This window comes from Streptopelia decaocto, assembly GCF_964273445.1.
Source record: "Streptopelia decaocto genome assembly, chromosome: 10".
Taxonomy (NCBI): domain Eukaryota; kingdom Metazoa; phylum Chordata; class Aves; order Columbiformes; family Columbidae; genus Streptopelia; species Streptopelia decaocto.
This window is the reverse complement of record NC_138665.1, coordinates 19,013,747-19,035,310: the sequence shown is the minus strand read 5'-3', so window position 1 is coordinate 19,035,310 and position 21,564 is coordinate 19,013,747. Positions and strand designations below refer to the sequence as shown.

Here is a 21,564-nt window from a genome sequence, read left to right as displayed (position 1 = left end):
AACATAAGGTGAATGTTTTGAACAATTCAAACTTAAATTTGCAGAATATGTCCACTATATACAGTAATAATAATATAAATCGGCCTAGGAGTCTTCCATAAAAGTGTCTGCCATGATAACAACATCTCTGTGCTACTGGCATTTAAACTGACCATGACCAAATTGACTGCAGGATTATCCTCTTATACGCAGAGAAAAATTTCCAAGCCTAAAAAGCTAAATGAACTATTCCAGATTAAAAACAAGAAAGTTTCTTCACTTTTTGCACAACGTGAAGGTCATGAAATGAGCTTCTCCTGCCCATGGGCAGCTGCCCACAGCCACCTGTGACAATGGCGCCACCCAAGGGATGTCCCATCTCCTTGGAAGTTTGATCCCAGCTGCATTCACCTGAGTGTGGAACACGAGTGCCAGGACAAACAGAGCTCTTTGAGTTGTTTATCTCTTCACAGAGGATGAATCATGAGGAACGAGTCATCTTGAGCTCAGTACTGCACCTCTTCAATATTTCTACAACAGAAAAAGGTCTATGGGAAGCTCAAGTACCCATTATTTATCTTTTGGTTTCCTATGACACAGCCGGCAAAGCAAAACAACCGCTGTACAAAGGAAATGGGTGTTTGCAGTAGCTGCAAAGGGGCAATAAGCTTGTTAATTTGTTTAACATGCCAAGAAACAAGAACGGATCCAGCATACAACTATAGCTGCAGTCTGTGAAAACGATATCCTAAAGTTATCCAGGCCACCCAGCCACACGACAGAACAACACACAGATGATTTACAAGCCTGAAACAGTAGAAGATCCACAGCATTTGGAAAATATGCTACAGTTTTGAGGAAAATTGAGGTGCCGTGCTTAATAAATGAAAAAGCAAACAGAAATGCTTAAGGTTTTAAGTTGAAACTGGGGAGGTCCAGCCTGCATTTCAAAGGATATTTATCACACCAATGTTTGTCCCTCAGGCCCGAGGCTCATGCCTGATGGAGGGAAATCACAGTGAGAGGAAACAAATGCGGTCAGAGAAATATCCGGGACACTCGTGGCTGGAAATGGTTCATTCCTGTGAGTCCTGCACAGCTCAAAGAACCTGGACAACATGGGATGCGTTTGCACTACATGTGGAAAGCAACAAATGCTGTTAACTCTACGATTAATGATCCTTTAATGCCCTTATAATTAATTTATATATTTATATTAGTGTCAGTAACTGAAGTTCCTGTGTGCCTTCCATCATTAAAACAATCATTCATAAAAACGAAACAACATCCTTTTGTTTCCAGGCTTTGCAGAATTCCCCGAATGTTCTAAACGTGACTATTAAACCCAACAGCTACTGTTTGCCATCAGCCGAAAAACTAAGCTGTACAAACAGGTCTGTCTTATAAACTCTCCTGTTTGGGTGCAGCGGAGACCTCTGTGATTCCACCTACAACAGCAGATGGACCCTGTTCTGGTTGGGTTAGATCTACCCTAAAACCCAGCTGATAACGGCACTGGAGGCTCGTGAACACATCACGAGCTGTTCAGTGTCCCAAGCTCAGGGACAACGACCACAGCAAGAGAGTCCAGGAAGCTGATCCAGCTGGTACCAACTCCAGAGGCCTGATTTTAATCTACTGCAATTGTACTCAGACACCTCAAGATGCCTTGAAGCTCTAAGTGTTCATGTTGATCTCAACTCCAACAAGAGATGAGGCACGCATGGAGAAAAAGAGCATCTCAGACTGTCTGGGTAAGGGCAGGAAAGGCAACGTGCATTTGGTCAGAGATAAGAAATCCAGCTGTCTTTTGACAGTTGACCTGAGGCTTCTCAAGTAGCCCTAATCAACATTTGAGGTTAACAAAGCAGGTAGTTTTCAGCATCCAGACCAGTAATGCTTATTATCTTCATCTGTTTTTGCCACCTCATACCAGGCAAATGCATTTTTTCAAGGGTCTTCCATGGGAGCAAGTGGAACATGGGGTCCTCTCTTTGCAGGAAACAGAAGCAGAACTGGTGATGTGCACGAGTCTCTGCTGGTGACAGTAACGTGACAGTGGCGCAGGCTCAGCGCCACTGCTGCGTCCTGCAGCTGTGTCCTCAGCATCGCTCGCAATGCAAACCTGCGTCTCCCTCACCCCCCAGCTGCACAGCGCACGCCGCTCTGTGTGCTGCAAACAGAAACCCCAGCGCACCTACCCAACCAAAAGGAGCCTTCCAGGAAAACTCATAAGACTGAAATTCATTGTATTCCTTTCTTAAGCATCATGGCTGGGGGTACTTCCTGACGGTTCTGTGGTTTGTTCTTTCAGTCTGCGGTGCAGACCCGAGTGCAGCCTTGCTGCTACGAGAAAAGCTAAAGGTCGTGCTCTATTATAATTCTAGCCTTAACAAAAATTACGTATGTATACACACGGGTCAAAATTAATTTCCTCACTAATTCCTGCATCCTATCAGGAATTAACTGTGCAGCGTTTCTGTCGGTTTCATATGAGGCATGAGGTTTTGTCTTGGTACACACTCCCTCACTATTCTACGCTCATATGATACAAGAACGAGTAATTTCACTTGAAGGAATTAGGATAAAACTGAAAACTTCAGAACATCAAAAATACATTTGTTTACTACAAGTACCTGTGCTAAAACATACTTTTAGAAATGTATTTCATAATAAATGATTATGGCATTACTAGTGACACATAGGGAAAGGCTCAGGTAAGCAATCAGTTCAGATACAGTTGAAATGCTGCTCATAAAAATTCCCCAACTGGAGAAACTCGCCACTGAAAAATTCTTGTCATCCAGAGATCCAGGTCAAAGAGTTCAGAAAAACAGACAGAACATTTCAAACACGGTGGGAGGCAAAACTGGCACATTCCTGAGCTGGCTCCATGTCTCTTCTCTTTCGAGGTTCTCTCACTGATAGAACCAAAGCTACAGAATACACCAGTTGGCACCAGCAGCATTTTTAGAAGTGGGCCTTGGTGGAACTCATTCAACCTGATGTGACCGGGATTTTGTTTCACAGGAGAGAAAACACGGGACAAATCAGAAAGACAGTAGTACCCGATTTCATTCGCCCCTTACCCTGAGAGGATTTTCATTAAGGTACGGAGGTTCTCCTTCCACCATTTCTATTGCCATGATCCCAAGGGACCAGATGTCCACTTTGGGGCCGTATGCTTTTCTTGTCACCACTTCTGGTGCCATCCAGTAAGGAGTCCCGACCATTGTGCTCCGTTTGCTCTGCTCGGGGGTGATCTGAGCACAGAAGCCAAAATCAGCTGAGGACAAAAATAAGTATCGTTAACTCCAGCTTGGATTATGGAGCCAAGCAAAAGAAATCCCCACTATATATGTCTGAGGATGCATTGTTGAATCTATGTGGACAGGCGTCCATGCTGTGTTTACTCAGTGCTGTAGCCAAGAAAACACTGAATTGGACCTTTAAAAAACCCTCAAGTTTCATGCAGTGGCTTTTATTCACTTTATTCACTTGCCTCCCCCTGTCTAGAAGGGACGCACACAAACCAAAGCCGCACCCTGCCCAGGAATACCTACTCAATTTGACAGATCCATCCATTCCGAGAAGAATGTTGTCGCTTTTAATGTCTCTGTGAATCACTTGGTTTGAATGAAGGAAATCCAGTGCTTGCAGGCACTGACAGATAAAGAAGAAACACCAGGGTAAAAATTAATGACCCGATTTCATCACACAAGAAAGGAAATGGCTCTAAAAGATTTAATTTCTAGATGAATTGTGAGTAATAGCAGAATATTGTGCTGTCAAGAGGAATAGCTTGCTGCTTCAACACTGTTAGAGTAATAACTTTCTAAATGAAGGCATATTAGCTTTTGAAAGAAAAATGTCAATTATTCTACAGACCATGCCCTGAAAGCACCGGCAGAGCAGCTCCTGCTGCCCCAAACACTGCACTGCAAACACTGCTGGCTAAAAACTCAGGAGGGCCTTCCTTGGGTATGGAGGGGATCACCTTCGCGTGGGAGGTGCGTGACAAAGCTTTTGGAAATAGCATGTTAGTCGTTTTTCAGAAGCAAACACCATTTTGGGTGGAATGCCATCCTTTTAAGCTGCAGACTCTGATAAATGAGTCTCTATTTTTCCTTGCTATCATTTTAGAATTCTGCCACCAGCGTGTTTGCTTTTACAGGCAGGAATGCAGTACAGCTGTGCTCCAGGCAAGTGTTTAAACAGGCAAAGTTTAGAATAGTACAACTAAAAGAGAAAAAGAGATAGTACAATAACAGTATATAATAACAGAGTATACTAATTGCAGTGATACTTGCAGGCTGTTCACTTCAGATGCTCTTTCTTTCCCATGTTATAAAAGCAACATGAAATCACTCATATTCTTTCCACTCGTTTGGAAGCCCCAAGCTGCCCGAGCAAAGGGCAGCCCGGGTGGGATTCTCACCTCCCGACAGACAGCTGCAATCTGCCCCTCGTCCATACACGTCTCGGTAACGACGTCGGTCAAGGAGCCTCCGGCCAGGTATTCCATGACCACCCAGAGCTCGTCGCCGACCAGGTAGCTGGAAAACAGCGGCACTGAGATGAGCGTGCAGAGCTAAACTGCCTTACGAAAAAGGCTGCAGCTGATTTTTGTCTCCAAGCCGTTTTTAAACGAAGACAGAATAACATTAGTAGACATTCCTTCCAAGCTATATAGAACTTGGAATTTGCGGTCTAAATGAGATGTCTTACATGTCAGGCAAGTGAAAAATGCAGTTTAGTCATGGCAAAGATAAATCTTGAAGCAGGACATATCACGTCATCTGCTTCATCATCTTAACGCATAAATTCCATTATTAACTCCAGGAACAAGGCAACAGAGTTTTCATGGTTGTCTGTGGTAGGAGGGCGTGCACCACCGGGGACAGGCACTGCTCAACAGTCTGAAAAACCTTACACAAAATACATTCAGAAACAGGAAAAACCATTTAAAACTGGCAAATGACAAGTTTCTGGATGTAAGAGCCTGGTCTTCCTGGCATCCACAGCCATGGAAAATAACGGGAACAGCCAAAAGGAAATAGTTTCTATGATGATTTATCAGTATTTATCATAAGACACAGAAAATACGATCAACTTAAAAAACCACAACAAAACAACATGAGGGTAGTGAAGTTACAGGCTGTTTTTTTTAGTAAGATACAGCGGATAAAGGTTTTTGAGAACAGTCCTCAAACTGGATATGCCAGAAAAGATCAGTGCAGACAAAATGCATTCTCCTCCCATAGATTGTATATGAGAAGATCAATAATAAAAAGGTCATTTTCTGCCAATGACCAAAGCGTTTCTTTAATCTTTGCCTTGCAGTGCGTAAATGAACATTCATGTGAGAATACCAGAACTACTTACCTGTCTAAGTAGTTCACAATATTTGGGTTCTTATTTTCCCTCATGACCAGGATTTCATTAATAATTAGTTCTTTTTTGGGCTGTTGTTGGAGATTCATTTGCTTTATGGCCACCTAAAATGACACAGAAAACCATCAACTTGAACGGTTGTCACGCAAATGGACACGGAGGGTGTTTCTGGACTGATGCAGCAGAGCTGTGCCCGACTTCTCATCACTGGACATAAGAGCTCAGTAACCGACATTACAACACCCCATTTCTCTGCTGGCTTGGGTGCCACTTACAGGACACACGGCCATATATATTTTGCCTTGTAAAATCTGTAACAATGGTTTTAAACTATCAGCCACAAATTCCTAACACCACTCTCTGGACCCACATTCTTCTCAAAAGGCCGTAGTTTATCACCACTATTATTATTAATGCATATTTTGAAAGTGGAAAGTGATTTTTTTGCTGGGAAAATATATAAAAACAGCTGGTAATGCTTAAGCAATTATATTTTTGATCATTATTTCAGCAACTGCTGTTATTCTTGACTGCATAATGGAAAGAAAACACATACGTACGTTACATATAAAATGCTGTATTAAAAAGATCATTAAGGCTAAACAAAAAATACAATCCTAGCAATTCCTAAATTCTTGATTTTTTTATTTGCCACTCGAAATAGCATTTTTAAGACAGTTTGGCAAGTATTTTCTTGGTTAAAAAAAAAATATTGCTCCTGATCCATGTCTGCTCGTTTGCAGCGTGTGTGGCAAACAGCTTCAATGCGACTGAAAAACCCCTGCATCCTAAACATGGTCTCTCCTTAATGTGCTCTCGCATCAAACTTTGAAGATGAAACACAAGATGGAAAAACACTAAACAGTATTACCTGTGATCGAGATAAACTGGGACTCATCGGTGAGCAGATGCATCAATATATTGAGTGATTAAGACAGAGTTAATTGTGCCCTTGTCTGAAAGATACCGCTTCCTCCTTGCATTCTTTATAGAAGTTAATAAGGAAAACCTTGCCCAAAATTAAGCAACTTAACGAAGCTATTTATTTCTCACAGCAGCAGGGGAATCTGCAATCACCCCAGGCTCCTCCCAAGGCCTCTCGTGAGGACAGATCTTTGGTTTTTACAATTTATATTGGTATTACTAATTGATCTATGGCCAGGTCCACAGGCACATTTTATGCTGTAAATGTGCAGAGTTAAATTGTATATATAGACCAACATTCTCTGTAATAGCACAACTTCATGCACACTGGGCAACAGAGATAAAACAACCAATTCTAAAGTAACACATTTACACTGGCAATAATTCAGTTTGTATCAGGCCCAGAAGCTTTCTGGGATTTCTTTACAGATTTCTGTCCATTAAAACACCCGTTCAGGGACAATGTAACACAGTACCAGGCTGGGACCAACAATACTGTGGAAAGCGCTGACCTGCTCTGAAGACAAAGTAAAAAAGCAATTATCTTCAAATTGGCCTTAAAAGCTACGGGTAAAGCATCAGCCCAAGCACAGAGAGCACCGAGGCTCTTACTGAGTCCAACGGGACCAGGACCTGGTCCCGGGAATTCAAAGGCACCTTTTCAGACATTAATCAGCACCTCAGTGTAATGGGTGCTGGAAAGAGCACAGAGCTGCTGGGGCACAGAGCCTGCACTGCACAGCTGAACACAGCACACGATGTATTCCGCCAGCTGACACGAGTCTGCGCTGAGGAGGAACAGCCTCAGGAGATGTATTTCACAGGGTGACGCTCATCTGTGCTTCGGAGGATCAGCCCTTGCTGTGAGGATCCCACAAGCCCCATCCAGCGTGCACCGGAGGGGACGGCACTGAACACCTGCGCTGCCGACACTTACCTCTTGTCCTGTGGCGATGTCGATCGCTGTATAAACAGTTCCCGATGCCCTAGAAATGAAACAGCAGTGAAGAAATGAGAAGGGGTCTGGTCTATGTGAGTGAAAGCAAGCCCGGACAGATCCGTGCTGCCTGCAGTGTTTGTCGCACACCTCTGCTCACCCATGGCCAGCGGTGCACAGCGCTGTGTGGCAAAGAGCCTCAATGCGACTGAAAAACCCCTGCATCCTAAACATGGTCTCTCCTTAATGTGCTTTCGCATCAAACTTTGAAGATGAAACACGCGATGGAAAAACACTAAACAGTATTACCTATGATTGAGATAAATTGGGACTCATCATCTTGACTTGACTGCATAACCGAAAGCGCGGACCCACCAGCCCTCCGCCACGTAGGGTATCCCAGATATAACTTGTGTCCAACATGAAGAAAAAGGGCTGGTGCAAGTCTCAAACGTACATACTTAATTATTGTCATTCAAAACTTGAGGGAGAGGTATTTACAAAACCTAGAAAATATGATATTTAATTCTTTTTCCATTTTCTCCAGTCTTGCTTTGCTGGTGGGTGGCATGTTTGCGGTGTTTTTTTTCCAGGGAATGTAACACACGGTCTAGTTGTGCCTTCTCAGATGTCTTATTTGAATCGATCTGCAAAATGTGGGCAACACTCTGCAGTCATCCTGAGAACCCTGAGCACACGTGGCAGCCATTTGAGGCAAGGATCCAGACACAGGCTCCTCCAGCATGCACAGAAGCTGTTACCCGGCCCTCCTGCAGGGTCGCAGCTGGAGCAGGTTAAGGCATATCGAGTTTCACACAAAAAGGAAGAACTACTCAAAGCAGAAGCTCCTCAGACAGCTGCTGTGTGTGTGTCAAGAGCTGTCAGCAGGTGCTGCTGTCAGGTGCCGCAGACACGTGAAGGATCCTCGCGGTGTCCAGGTTTTGCTGCTGTGGCAGACACGGGGTGCGTTGCGGAGCCGCCTGCAGAGCGACAGCGTGGGGCTCTGTTTGCCATCCGCCTCTGCTTGCAAGAGGCTCTTCCCCATCACCATGTGAAGGGATGAAAAGGCCACGAGCAGAGGAAATCCCTTTGGGGTTAAAAGCAACTGTGAGCTTGTAAACCCTACTGGGGCTTGTTTGTGAGCTAAGGCCCAGGCTGACATTGCCATGGATGTCTGCATGGGCGGTGAGGCGAGCAGAGCAGGGCGGGGGTGCTGAGAAGCGGGAACACACATCAGGCAAGTGTTCCACTGCCTGAAAATGCCCAAAATCAGTTTGCCCATTTTTACATGATTCCCCGGCTTGTTTGTTTACCTGCAGGCTGAAATATTTCTGAAGCATTTTAATTCAACAGGCACCAGAGACTGTACGTCTGTGTTGAGAACAATGTTCTCATTGGGCACGCTATGTATTCTATTAATATAAATGCAAATGCACTTTCCTATGACTAATTGTCGAGATTAATCCAATTTGTTTTCAGAAAAAGCCAACACCAGTTATTCAGACTCACTAATATGGTGCTGCACCTCCTGAGCAAAGTCCTGTCAGCATTTATTTAAAAGCAGCTATTTAAATTAAGATGCTTGTGATATGCTCCAGGCCATCTGTGAGGAGTTTAGATAAAGGTGAGTAATTTAAGTAAAGCTGTGAATTAATTGCGAGGGCTCGGCGACTCCGCATTATGAACTTTTACTTCTAAGCAACTATAATTTCTGATCTGTATCGAGCTTTTACACACTTCTGTAACACCTTGGTTTTAATGCAGCGAGGCAGGTACCAGGGCCCACAATGAGATCTGTGTCACTGTGATGCAGAGCAGTGCAAGTGTAAAAACCAGCCTGAACCCAAGCTGCTCATGGCTCTGTACTAATTTACCCTTCTAGCAAGAGCTAACACTGCTTGAGCAAACACAGCACCCTTTTTAAGCACAAGTTAACTAAGTTTCCTCCAGTGTCAGCAGCATTTTCAGTCCCCACCTGGCACCAGACGACAAAGCAGAGACTCAGCACTGAAGGCTCCTCAGCACAGGCCTCCTGACCACCATGCCCTGCAAAACAGCTGCAAAACCATCACCCTGGTCATTGCAGCAGCTACTGAAAAACTACTCACTTCAACAGTACGAGTGCTTTGGCACAACCGTACCCAGCTGGCTGCAGAACGGGGCGGCTCAGGAAGCAGCAGCAGCTAAGCACATGTGCACACAGACACGCTAACGCGGCCACGCTGCGCTACGCTTCCTCCCCATCGTCCTGTTCAACAGCCTCTGTGATGATTTTTCTTCTTTAGGATCTTTCCCCATCACTGTAAATCAACCTGTGGCGCAACAGCCATGGTCAGGGCAGGACACCCACCCCTCTGTGAGAAGAGCCTGCAGTCTGGGCTAAAAGCTGGAGAAAATCAATTTAGATACCCATATAGTCCAGATACTAGCCACTTGTCTTTCCACCAGTTGTTGAGGCACCTTTGCACAAGCTCGCTACCAGGACTGTCAAAATAAAAGACTGAGGGTGATGGTCAGATTCTCAAGAATCTGCTTCACAAGCATGTTTATTCTGACATTCACTTCTTGGTTGACATCTTCTGAGAGACTGGCACAGCTCTAAGTGTCCACTGGCACTTTATAAATGGCAGTAAGAACCAAACCTTGGGGTAGAAAGCAAGCTGGAATCTGAGAAAGCGGTTTTTACACAATGAATGGGGCAGAAACACCTTCCCACAAATGCTCTACCAAACAAGATATATCTGTGATAGAGCCAGCCAGAGAAAGAGCACGAGCGAGCCTGGTTTGCTGTGGGATGATCAGTTCTAGCTCACCAACATGCTGCCCTGAAATCAAACCTCCTAACGAGTTAAGGCAGAAAACTGATGTCAGTAAGCAGCTTGTGTCACACCCGGACAGCAGCGTGACCCTGGTGTTGCACAAATGGCACTCAGTGACCGCCCAGCCAAGGAAACCTTCGCCAAGCAGGGAGCCTGTCCGTACTTAACATGGGAGTCACATTTGTAATTTTGATGTGATTTCTTTTGTTCTTGCCTCTCACATTGGAAGTATTTGAAATCAATCCTATTTAAGCAAGCAAAATTGGGTTTCAGAAAATAATAGCTTGGTTGGTAACTTTCAGTAAACTCCTAAAACCTGCGGGACCCACAAGTGCTCGTCTGCCATCAGGGAGATGATGCATCTTCTCATCATGTAGTTTGTGCACTGACACTGTGTTTATTACAGAATTTTCTTTTGTTTTTTACTTCCTCTGCTAGAAAAGGGAGCTTACTATTTAAATTCTGGATTCAGTTTCTAAACTCTGTGGATATAATCCTGATTGCTGAATTAGTTATTAAGCAAAATATTTGAAAAAACTGTTCTTGAGAACTGTTGTTTATCTGACAACTGTCAGGTGGTAAGCTGCTCTTTTAGGCAATTAAGTTTTTGCTCTTTTCTTTAGTGTGGCCATGTTATTTTGAGACATACAAACATGATTTCTCCTAAGAAAATAAGCAAACAGGCAGATCTCCCAGGTCCCGCTCCCTGCGGCAGACAAGCCATTGCCAGCACCAAGGGGTCTGATGATGCTTCTGACCTCACTGACAAATTCTGATCAGTACTGAGACACAGGAGAATCTCACTGCAGTGTCTGAACGTGTTTGTAACTTGCCCAACCTCACACTTGATATTACACCAGCAAAATACCTGGCCCATGTTTTTGTATAAGCAACTGTGACTGGACTTACCCTTGGCCAATTTTTTCAAATCGAGTGTATTTCTTCTTAGGATCTCCCACGCTCACAATGCTTCCTGAAATCAATAAGATTAAAGCTGTTCAGTTAAAACCAGAGACACCAGCTTCCAGCAGGTCAGAAACAGCCCCGCTGAGGCTGTGAGCTGCGTGCAGCCAGGGTGACAACGACCACAGCAGCGCCAGAGCACAGGCGGCCTCCAGAAGACTTGATTTTCTACACAGTGCTTTGCAGAGTTACCTTGAGAGGAAACGAAGAGCACAGAGAAACAGGCACCGGAGACAACATCAGAAAAGAACAAGAACCAGTGCAAGAGTGTGTTGTCTATAAACATTAATGAGAGCTGGAACAACAGAGCCTTTATTTTCTTAGGACTAAATACTCTGTGTGATTCAACAGATGTTTTAATACTTATGAAGATTAAGTACACCTTGGGTTCTGGAATTAATTTTTATGAACAAGTCCCATTTTCAGAACAGGAAGAGTATTGCAAAGCGTTCCCAGGAGGGGATCTTCTCGACCTTTTAGCAGTTTGGCAAAAGAATGTCTGTATGTTTGTAAAGAACAGCATCTCATGTTATAATCAATAATTAAGGTGCTTTGAGAACCATGAACATAATTTATTACCAGGCTAAGTTCTGAAGATGACCTTGCTTATTCCCTTTTTAAGAACCACACTGCTTGTCTTTCACCCGGCTCGGAACAGCAACGAGCATTTGCCTTGCGCTCCAACACGTGCTGGCTTTCACAACAAAGCGCAGCCATGGCGGCCAAGCAGCACAGCAACGTTCCTCACCGCCGGCTGCACACACAGCGGCACAAACCAGACGCTGATGATTCAATTCGGGATCCAGGCCAGCCGGGTGCTGCCGCCTTCCGGCAGCTCCGCACCGCGGCAGCGGGAGGCAGCACCGGCACCGGGACACGCGGGGTCCTGCGGCACCAGGAACGGGACACGCTGGGTCCTGCGGCACCGGGACCTGCGGCACCGGCACCAGGCACAGGACACGCTGGGTCCTGTGGCACCGGGCACGGGACACACCGGGTCCTGCGGCACTGGCACTGGGACACGCCGGGTCCTGTGGCACTGGGACCGGGACACGCCGGGTCCTGTGGCACCGGGACCGGGACACGCCGGGTCCTGTGGCACCGGCACCAGGCACAGGACACACCAGGTCCTGCAGCACCGGGCACGGGACACGCCAGGTCCCGCGGCACCGGGACTGGGACACGCCGGGTCCTGCGGCACCGGGACTGGGACACGCCGGATCCTACGGCACCGGGCAGGGGACACGCCGGGCCCTGCGGCACCGGGCAGTTTGTGTGCCGCTGAAATCTAAAATGAAAACGTTCAATGCTTCTCGCCCACTCGGAGGTGTGGGCAATCTGAACAGCAAGGAATGGAAGCAGTAATTAGGATACTGTGTTTGTGTTGAATCAAAGAGCTAAAATCTGAGACACTTAAAAAATCTGAAGGAATAATAAAAAAAAAAAGAGTATTTTTTCTGGTCTGGTAGTTTCCTAGATAAAATACAAACAACAAAGCCTAAGGTGGTGTCTCAATGCAAATGACTTCTAATGATTTAACTTGGAACATATATCGCTGAAATACTTTAGAATCATAGAACAGAATCAGAGAATCACAGAATCATTTCAGTTGGAAGAGACCCTCAGGATCATTGAGTCCAACCATAACCTGACCATCTCCAGCACTAAACCATGTCCCTGAGAACCTCAACTAAACGCCTTTAAGCCCCTCCAGGGATGGTGACTCCAGCACTGCCCTGGGCAGCCAAAAGAGAGAAAAAAGTATTAAAAGTCTTATTATTGTTATTCTTTGATTAGTTCAGGAGGGAAGACTTCAAATGTTTCACAGCATATTTTGTTTGAATGATCTGTCAATATTGCTGGATCACAACTACACGCACATATTTATTTGTTCACCTGTGCATCCCAAACAAAAGCAGGTGATGTGCCATCACCGTATGGAACACCCCCCACCCTGTCCAGGCCATTTCTCTGGACAGGGATCCCCACGAGACAAAACCAAATGCAGGCTGGACAATGGGACGAAGCCGATGGTGCTGGTGTCTGGCCTGCTGCTACCTGAAGGGAGCTATGGAACTGCGTATCCATCAGGACAGAGATCTACAGTTCACGGAACTTCAAGTTAGAAAAGAAAAAAGAAAAAGGCTGTAGAACTAATGTTTTGGAAAAGAATTTTCCAAACTTGCCACTGGTTTTGCAGTTCAGATTTCTGGAGTTTTTCCTCAAAACTTGAGGAGCTGCTTTCACAAGTTAATTGTTTGTGGCTGGTCTCCTGTGCTTAAGCCAATGCACATCAAATATGACAGCACTAAAATCAACCAGCACATGGCTCCGGTTCAGAGCAGCACTGCCTTCTCTGGACAGAAGATAAACAGAGCAGCTATTTTGATGTCTTTAAGCACTTTCCTTTATCGAGTCCTAAATTAAGTGGATAAGGAAGCAGAATTGGGCCACTTCTGTTTTATAATTACAGTGGAACATATTCATGACTTCATTACAGACAGAATTGATTTGATCTTATCTCGGTATTAAAGGCTTTACTCCCCAGCAAAACTTGTAATGAAAGTGGCTCTAAAAAGACCAAGTTATTTCAAGCAGAGAAGGATTATGAAAGCAATTTAAGATAAAAGAGGGCAGGGGCCATCTTCCTAAAAGTATAAAATCAATTGTGGGGGAATTAGGCAAGGTGGAGAAGTCACATGAGCTAAACCAAAACCAAAGCAAAAAAAACCAACCTCACCACCACAACATGCTTAAATATAATTAGCCCCAGACTATAACAAAAAAGCATCACCCCCATTTTCAGATAGCTTTGTGAAAGCACAAAGAGATTTTCATTGCCCACATCACAATTTGCCCAAGGCAGATCTTCAGACCTTGCTCACTTAGTATCAAATTCTTAAGAAAGGAAAAGCACGGAAGCATGTAACATTTCAAAGATATAACCCACAATAAATCAAGGGCTCCTAATCTGGCACACACAGAAGGCTGAATAAACGATCCACATACTCAGGCTGGTGTTTGCAGGGTACCTATGGATCCCAGCCTGCCTCAAACACTTAGCCGCAGCTGAAGAAGCTGTAATTCCTCCCTTTGTGAGCCGACATACCTGCAGGTAACTTATCTGCTCTGGAATTTCCTTCCTTGTGCCCTCAGCTAAACGTACCGAAGTTATCCCTTGGATACACCCCAGCAACACCGAGCTTCAGCAATTCATGGTGCTGCCAGCTTGCTAAGGGTGCAGGAAGCTCTCCAGGAGCAGCTGAACCTCAGAGCCGAGGAGGGCGCCAGCCTCTGCGGCCACAGCAGCCACCAGTGGAGGGGCAGGCACGACAAGAACATTGGTCCAGCGTGAGAACGAGCATCGACCACTGTGAAGAAGCCACAACCGGACTGTGTCCCTTTACAAGCAGTTGCCCCCATTAACGGCAGAACCTTATTGGCTTTGAGATCAAACACAAGGAGATGTAGACGAATCCATTTTTTGTTCTCAGAGTTAATAGTAGAGACAAACTGGGCCATGTTACAAACCCAACAATTTATTACCTGAGAACATTGCGTTGGCAGCTATTACGTGCAAGAGGCAGATTAAATTGGTTGTACTGCAGAGTCATGAAGGGCTTGATGCGTTTTCCTAGAGTATGATCTGCGCAGGGGTTTGGGGACAAGGGTTTGGATTCTAACAGCATTAACTGGCTGGGAATTAGCTATGACAAAGTGCCGTGTATCAAAGGAACGCACAGTGCCTGTGCTGGAGCCTGGCTCCTGAGAAATGCCTGCAGTGCCGTTTCACCTGATCAGGCCACACAGATGTGTCTCTTTGATACAAGCAGAAAATAAGGATTGTTTTTAAAGTTTTGTTTTTCTTTCAGTGCACATTGCAAACATGTCCCCTTCACCATCCAAGGTTTCAAGTGATGCTTTTTTCAGAGGAGTTCTCTCTGACAAAAATATAAAAACAAACTCTGATACATTGGTAGATGTAGTAACCATCATAAAAATGACACCAGCAGAATATCTCAGGGAGGAGAGTTCACAGAATCCCAGAATGTCAGGGGCTGGAAGGGCCCTGGAAAGCTCACCCAGTGCAATCCCCCCATGGAGCAGGAACACCCAGATGAGGTTACACAGGAAGGTGTCCAGGCGGGTTGGAATGTCTGCAGAGAGGAGACTCCACAACCCCCCTGGGCAGCCTGGGCCAGGCTCTGCCACCCTCGCCGGGAACAAGTTTCTTCTCATATTTAAGTGGAACCTCCTGTGTTCCAGTTTGTACCCATTGCCCCTTGTCCTACCACTGGCTGTCACTGAGGAGAGCCTGGCTCCGTCCTCCTGACACTCACCCTTTATATATCTGTAAACATTAATGAGGTCACCCCTCAGTCTCCTCCAAGCTAAAGAGCCCCAGCTCCCTCAGCCTTTCCTCATAAGGAAGATGCTCCACTCCCTTCAGCATCTTTGTTGCCCTGTTGCCAGTTTAGTGCTCTAGTTATCTGCCGGTGAAAAACAACCAAACAACACCAAACATAAAACCAAAAAGTCAACAGATTTCTGCAGAGTATTTTGGCTCCAATGACTGCTGAGCAATCAGGAGTCCAAAGAGAATTTAGGAACCCAAATATTCTGTTCCATTTGGCCACTAGGTCATTCACTAGCTCACAGTCTCCTACTCAAGCAGAAACAAGCTCTGCTTTGCCTTCGGAGGCAGGAGGAACACCCAGAGTGCTCACGTGTCCTCCAAGCACAATAACAGTTTGTGTATGGAGTCATAAGTGACTCTGTGACACTAAACTGAGGATGAACATTTGGTACCTATAACCCCGAGACACGCACAGAGCACACTGCTTTATCAGACAACAAACGCAGGATACGTACGCAGTTTCTCTAGGATCTCCTCATCTGTCATCTTGGATTTTTTTCGCTGCCGGTCTGTGTTTCTGTACAAAGTGTTTGTGTTTGAGTTTTCAGGCTGGGGAGTGGTGGCTTCTTTAGCTGGTGCTGGTGCAGCGGCGGGTTCAATGACGGAGCGTGTGTAGATCTGTGGCGAGAAATAGTTTTGTGTGAGAAAGGTGGCTTGCAGAGATGCCCCTGAGATCATATTTCAAATGCAAACCCTTAGGAAGATGCTGTCTGCCACACCTACGGCTCTTAAAATGTTTGGGTTTGCTATCCACTTCTCAAAACTGAACAGGCAAAAATAAAAGGCTAGGTTTACACAAGTTCACGGCCCGTTTCATTTCCAATTTTCATTGATTTTCTGAAAGTTGACTGAAACAATGAATTTACTGTGTTGCAAGGATACAAAAATAGATCCATCCAGGGCCCCCAAGACTTGTTCCCTGATGCCTGCGTGTTCTCATGGGTAACAAAATGACTCTTTAGTTGGTACGCAGTTGCTTGAATAGGGGCAGGGAGCATTTCCCTTTTCTGATCAGAATCGTTGAATTGGCTTCTCATCAGTATTTCAGGGTTTAAGGAGTGGACACAACTGTGCAGGATTCTTCTCACCAAACTTCAGTCATGTAAAAGTTAAGGGTGTTGTCTACGCTGTTCATTTAGCTACTCAGATAGTCTGTGGAGAGGGACAGGTACCTGCAGGGCACAGTTTCCCCTGTGTATCCTGGAGCATTATCCTGCTACACTGGTAGCATTAAAAGACACGATGCTATCTGTTACCTGATACTAAGATAAATTCACAGTCCCTATCAGAATCACAGGAAACTCATGACTAAATGTGAACGTTCAGAACAGGTTTTGCTGGTGTTAGCAGCCTGGGTGAAGCACTATGTCGTGGTAGCACTGTAGCCCTTGGGCTCCTCACCCAAGAACAAGCGCCATCTGATCAGGAACACACAGCGCTAAGCACAGCTGGGACTTACTGATTTTGTATGTTCAGGCCGTGGTGCGATAACAGGCGGAGGTTCATTGTCATCTTCCTCTTCTTCATCTTCTTCATCCTCTTCTTCAGAAACAGAGGGAGCTAGTGGGGGTTCTGATGCTGTTTTTGTGCTCTGTGGACAGTGGCACAGTGACAGTCACCAATTTGGCACATGGGAGGTTTGATAATTACAACTTCAGTCTGCTTAGACTCCAGACACCAGTCCAGCCATGCCCACAGTCCTACATGCCTCACTTCTAAGCTACACACGGCACAATACAATTTAAAGGTTACAAATTACCGTGCTGTTTTGTTAATTCATCTCTGTTTTCTTCATTTTTGCCAAAAACAACTAAATCATTCCCATGCTTTGTCAAAGTCTAATTTCACAAAATGTAATGCCTGAATATATCACCAGAAATCACATCTTGTTGCTGGCTAATTGCTTTGGCATTGTGTCTACAGAAATGGTAACAGTTCATTAAGCTAACAGGTGTCTACTGGCTAGGTTAATTAACACATTTTCAAGCGCAAAGCCTCCTTTGTCGTCTTGCTGAGAATTTGGGTTTGGGGAGAAGGTCTATTTGTTTCTTTACTGTTTTCCCTGTGAGGTAATCACATCGCCTGTCTCCACAGCTCTGAATTCCCCTGTTCAGTAGCTCTGTTTTCAGCACCATCCTCCGCTTTACCTCATCAGAAGTCAACACACCCACCTTTCCACCGCTGGCCTGTCTCTTCTGCTGCCCATGGTGCGGCCAGCCTTGGGCAAACACAAACACAGGCCTGGCCGGTCACTTGTCTACGTGTAAAGTGAAGCCTACAGTGCAGATATTTAAAGGCAGGCGAGTTGAACCCCCCCGCACCAGCCCCAGCTGCTACTCAGAGGCAGGGGGTTATATTACGTTGTCACCAATTTGCTGGTGAAACAAAAGCCTGAGAAGGTGCCTGGTTAAGTGTTTACCAACCGCTTTGCAGCTGGTGGCAACAGGCCGCTTGGAGAACTGAAGACAATCAAAGGCCCTGTTCTAAATATCCTCATCTCACTTGCGTTATCTTGAAAATGGCACCAGTTTGGTGCAGTACAAACACCAGTAGGGGTTGGCCCGCAGGAAAGGGGGAGACCGAACCTTCGCCCCTGTGTTTTACTGGCAGAGGCCTGTATTGCTGCTTTACATCACCCGTGCTTGAACACGCTGTCACACACACACACAGAATATTGTACTTTCTGGGAGACTCCATCCGTCACCCAGCTGTTAAAGGCAAATGGTGAAACAGGTCACCGATCTGGACACAGTAGGGAATGATACGTCAGACATTCTAAATGCCCATGTAAGAGCCAGCTCTGTCAAGCAAGGGGTGCCCTAGTGGGCAGATGAACATTACTCAGTCATACATTAATTAGATCAGCGTATAGCTTTCGATACATCACTAGCACTTTGCTTACATGGGGATAGAAGATGATTAAGGGAAAAATAAAGAAGAGAATAATCACATTTCTGTTACGTCAGATTCTTATAACTATTTTTCCCACTGAGCTCCATGCTTGGCTTGACAGCACTAAACTGTGCAGCTAGAACATATACAATGCCATATTATTTAATGCCAGGCTCCCATTAAGGAATGAAATGAAATTAAAGTCATGCCAATGACTGCTCGATCCTGTCAGAGAGTTGTTTTCCCTGTACTATAACATTGAACCAGCATCCTGGGAGTCGGTACCTTCAGACAGCTGACACCTTGGCTGTCTCAACACCGTGTCCACCAGAATAAAATACCGCAGCTTCTGCCCAAGTGTCCGTGCCCAGTGGAGAAGCCCCCGGGAAGCCTTACCCTGCTCCGGTGAACCCCAAACCTCCTTTTAAAAGTGTGTTTTATTAAAGATAAAGCGGCATCAACTGAAAATCTGAACTGAATTTTCAAAAATAATTTCCATTTCACTACACACGCTCTCTGCTGTGCAATCACAAACCTAAAATTAAGTTGCTTAACTCTTGAAAATCAAGGCCAAATCCCCATTCAGTCATTTGCTATTCAATGCACTAACATTAACACTAGTAAATCTGGTCAATATTAATGTGGATGTCATGACTGTATCTCTGGGATTGCTATGGCAATCTAGTGTTAGAGTGGATGATTATTTAGAACTTTCTTCCAATGGTTCCAGTGAGTTACATATCAATTATAACCTTATTTATATTCAGCCACATATCCAGCTGTACTAAGGATAAATCATACAATTTAATAGAACTGGATTCTAAGTTGTTAAAACTAAATTAGAACGGGCTAATTAGACGGCATTGCATATTGTTGTGAATTATATATTCCACTATGGCTAGGAACAGCAATCCATCTTCTGTCTGCAAAACCGGGCTGTCATCTGTTTAAAAGTTCTTCAACAGAAGATCAGAACACAGCCGGCGATCCCTTTTCAGCTGCTGCAGAGACAGTACAATGTACTTTCTTGCAGCCCACACGGCTGGCGCTGTCACGAAAGGCAAAGCCCACAGCTCCACAATTCTTAACCACTGAAAGCACAAGGTTACCGTGACACTCACCGAAGGATGGGCCTCGATGTATCCGTGGGCACTTTTATCTGCAACGTGCAAGGGAAAATCAACCAGAGGCTGTTAGAAAACTGCCTGTTGTGGGGAATCCCGCAGAACAAGTAAACACAAATAGATAGCATCTTTCTTTCACAACATCCCTCCAGTAGCAAGTTATTCTACATAGCAAGCAAGATAACAGGACAATACACCACGTTGTTATTTTTCTATGGTTTCTTGTGCCCATTTTTTGTTTTGCCAGTAAATAAAGCAAATAGAAACTTGGTCAAAAAAATGAAGATTGTTCTTTAACAGCCAATGCTGCTGTTCTGCCCAAGAGCTAAATCAGCTTTTTGATTTGTTTTCTTTTTAAAATATATCTTGCATGCATCGATTCTCTTTAGCTTGCTGAAAATGTTTCCCCATCGAACCCTCCCCGAACGCCCCTTGGCCGTGGCCGTTCTGTTCGGACACAGCACAGCAGCAGCTCCCGAGGGCAGGAACACAGAGTGGTTTCCATTTTGCATTTCCTCACAAAAGTAACTGCTATTTTAGCAAACATCAAGTGCCATGTTAGACAGTCAAATCTATTATTTATGGAATTTAGAAAAAGAAAATTGCTTTCCCTCAAAAGAAGAGAAATGATAGCAAATTCTGGAGAGAACAGCAGTTTTTAGGAGGACTTCTGAGAAGCTCTCCCCGTCTTCATTTTGGAAGTCGTCTTGGTTGAACCAGCAAATTGAGGAAATTACAGACTCCGCTGCCACCAACTACCACGTGCAGGGAACCGAACCACTGCAGGTTATATTACAAACGCTGTCCACACCCTGTTGGATGCTGACACCCCCTTATTAGGTGAAGCTGTTGACATGAGCCTTACCAAACTAATGGTATTGTAACAGTATTTTTGTTTAAAAATCAATTCAGTTATTAAGGACTAGCAAAAGGACACATCGATACACAAGCCAGCTATGCAGCACTCAGTAAAAACCTCTGCTTACTTGCACAACGTATCATCAGCCAGAGTTTTTCTAGCGTAAGACAGAAAGAACGGGCCAAAAAAATGAAAGCTGCTAGCTGCAGCAAGGCTTGCTCTATCATTTTTGCGACGCGACACTATGATTTTGCTGACTGTATGCAACCAAGAGAAAAAAATGACACCCCCATTGTGTTTGCGAGCTTTGGAATAGTAATGCTGAAATCAGGAGGATCTTCCCGGAAAAAGAGACCTTCCTCCTCATCCTGCAGCAACGCTCCTTTGACATCACAATAGCAGCCGCTCCAGGTTTATTTGTGAATTTATGCATAACAACTTAGGCTTCTCCGCAGTTAATGCAAAACGATCCTCCTCTATCACAAAAAATCCTCACAGTCCATAAGCTATTGCTCAAAGGACCCAAGAGTAACTCCTGTGATAGCTCGTACCCCAAACTGAACACCACTAAGGAATGGGGAGGCAAGGAAACTGGCCACTAATGCTGCTGACTAAAAACGGTAATGACTGTTCCACTGAGTATCTTCCTTAGTTATAAAAACAAGCGACAGTCACAGTCGCAATGACATTCAGGGGACAAAAGGAGAAAGATTCATTTCAGGAGTATTCCACCAAGTGGAATTTTTTAAGGCTGCTTCTTGAGCATTTGAACGTCGAAATGCTGGTCTGACTCATTTTGAGGCCTGACGCTTCCTTTTTCAAAGCGAGTTGTTGACTTACCTCCTGACGTAAAGCTCATATATTTCTGGTTGTTAACTGTTTCTTTGGAATCATAGAATTTGAGAACATCTAGTACAGCCTGTGGGTTCTTCTTCTGCTCCAGTTTCGTGATGTTGGAGGTCTGTAGTAGCCTGGCCCACTGCTCTGGAATGCCCTGCGGATGCCAAGCGCAAAGAACGCACATTTACAACACCCAACAGCCACAGCCTCACGGATCTTTACCAAGATCCCATGCTACCTGGAAGATTACTTTCAGAAATTTTGATTTGACACCTTACAATTAAAATGAGTAGCGTATACATTAGATGCAGTTATTCTCTTCCCAATCAAAATATAGAGTTAAAACCAGGATCCAACTTTCAAAAGAAAAGAACGTTATGACTGTGATAGGAAAAAAAGTGCATGAAACTCATCTT

General features: G+C 44.8%; 1 protein-coding gene across 3 annotated transcripts in view; it reads right to left on the bottom strand.

The window, feature by feature from the left end:
* Positions 1-21,564, bottom strand: part of PAK3 (p21 (RAC1) activated kinase 3) — a 70,419-nt gene that overhangs the window by 8,902 nt on the left and 39,953 nt on the right. For 2 of the 3 annotated variants that reach the window (XM_082061683.1, XM_082061684.1), the window contains 10 exons: positions 21,149-21,302; positions 19,447-19,484; positions 16,893-17,024; positions 15,889-16,051; positions 10,963-11,026; positions 7,235-7,283; positions 5,365-5,477; positions 4,418-4,535; positions 3,543-3,642; positions 3,069-3,265 (listed from right to left, as the gene is read on the bottom strand). In XM_082061683.1, the coding sequence (XP_081917809.1) occupies positions 3,069-3,265; positions 3,543-3,642; positions 4,418-4,535; positions 5,365-5,477; positions 7,235-7,283; positions 10,963-11,026; positions 15,889-16,051; positions 16,893-17,024; positions 19,447-19,484; positions 21,149-21,302 (1,128 nt within the window). Of the gene's footprint in view, positions 1-429; positions 511-3,068; positions 3,266-3,542; positions 3,643-4,417; positions 4,536-5,364; positions 5,478-7,234; positions 7,284-10,962; positions 11,027-15,888; positions 16,052-16,892; positions 17,025-19,446; positions 19,485-21,148; positions 21,303-21,564 lie in introns of those variants that run through there. The other variant, XM_082061685.1, reaches the window with a different exon arrangement.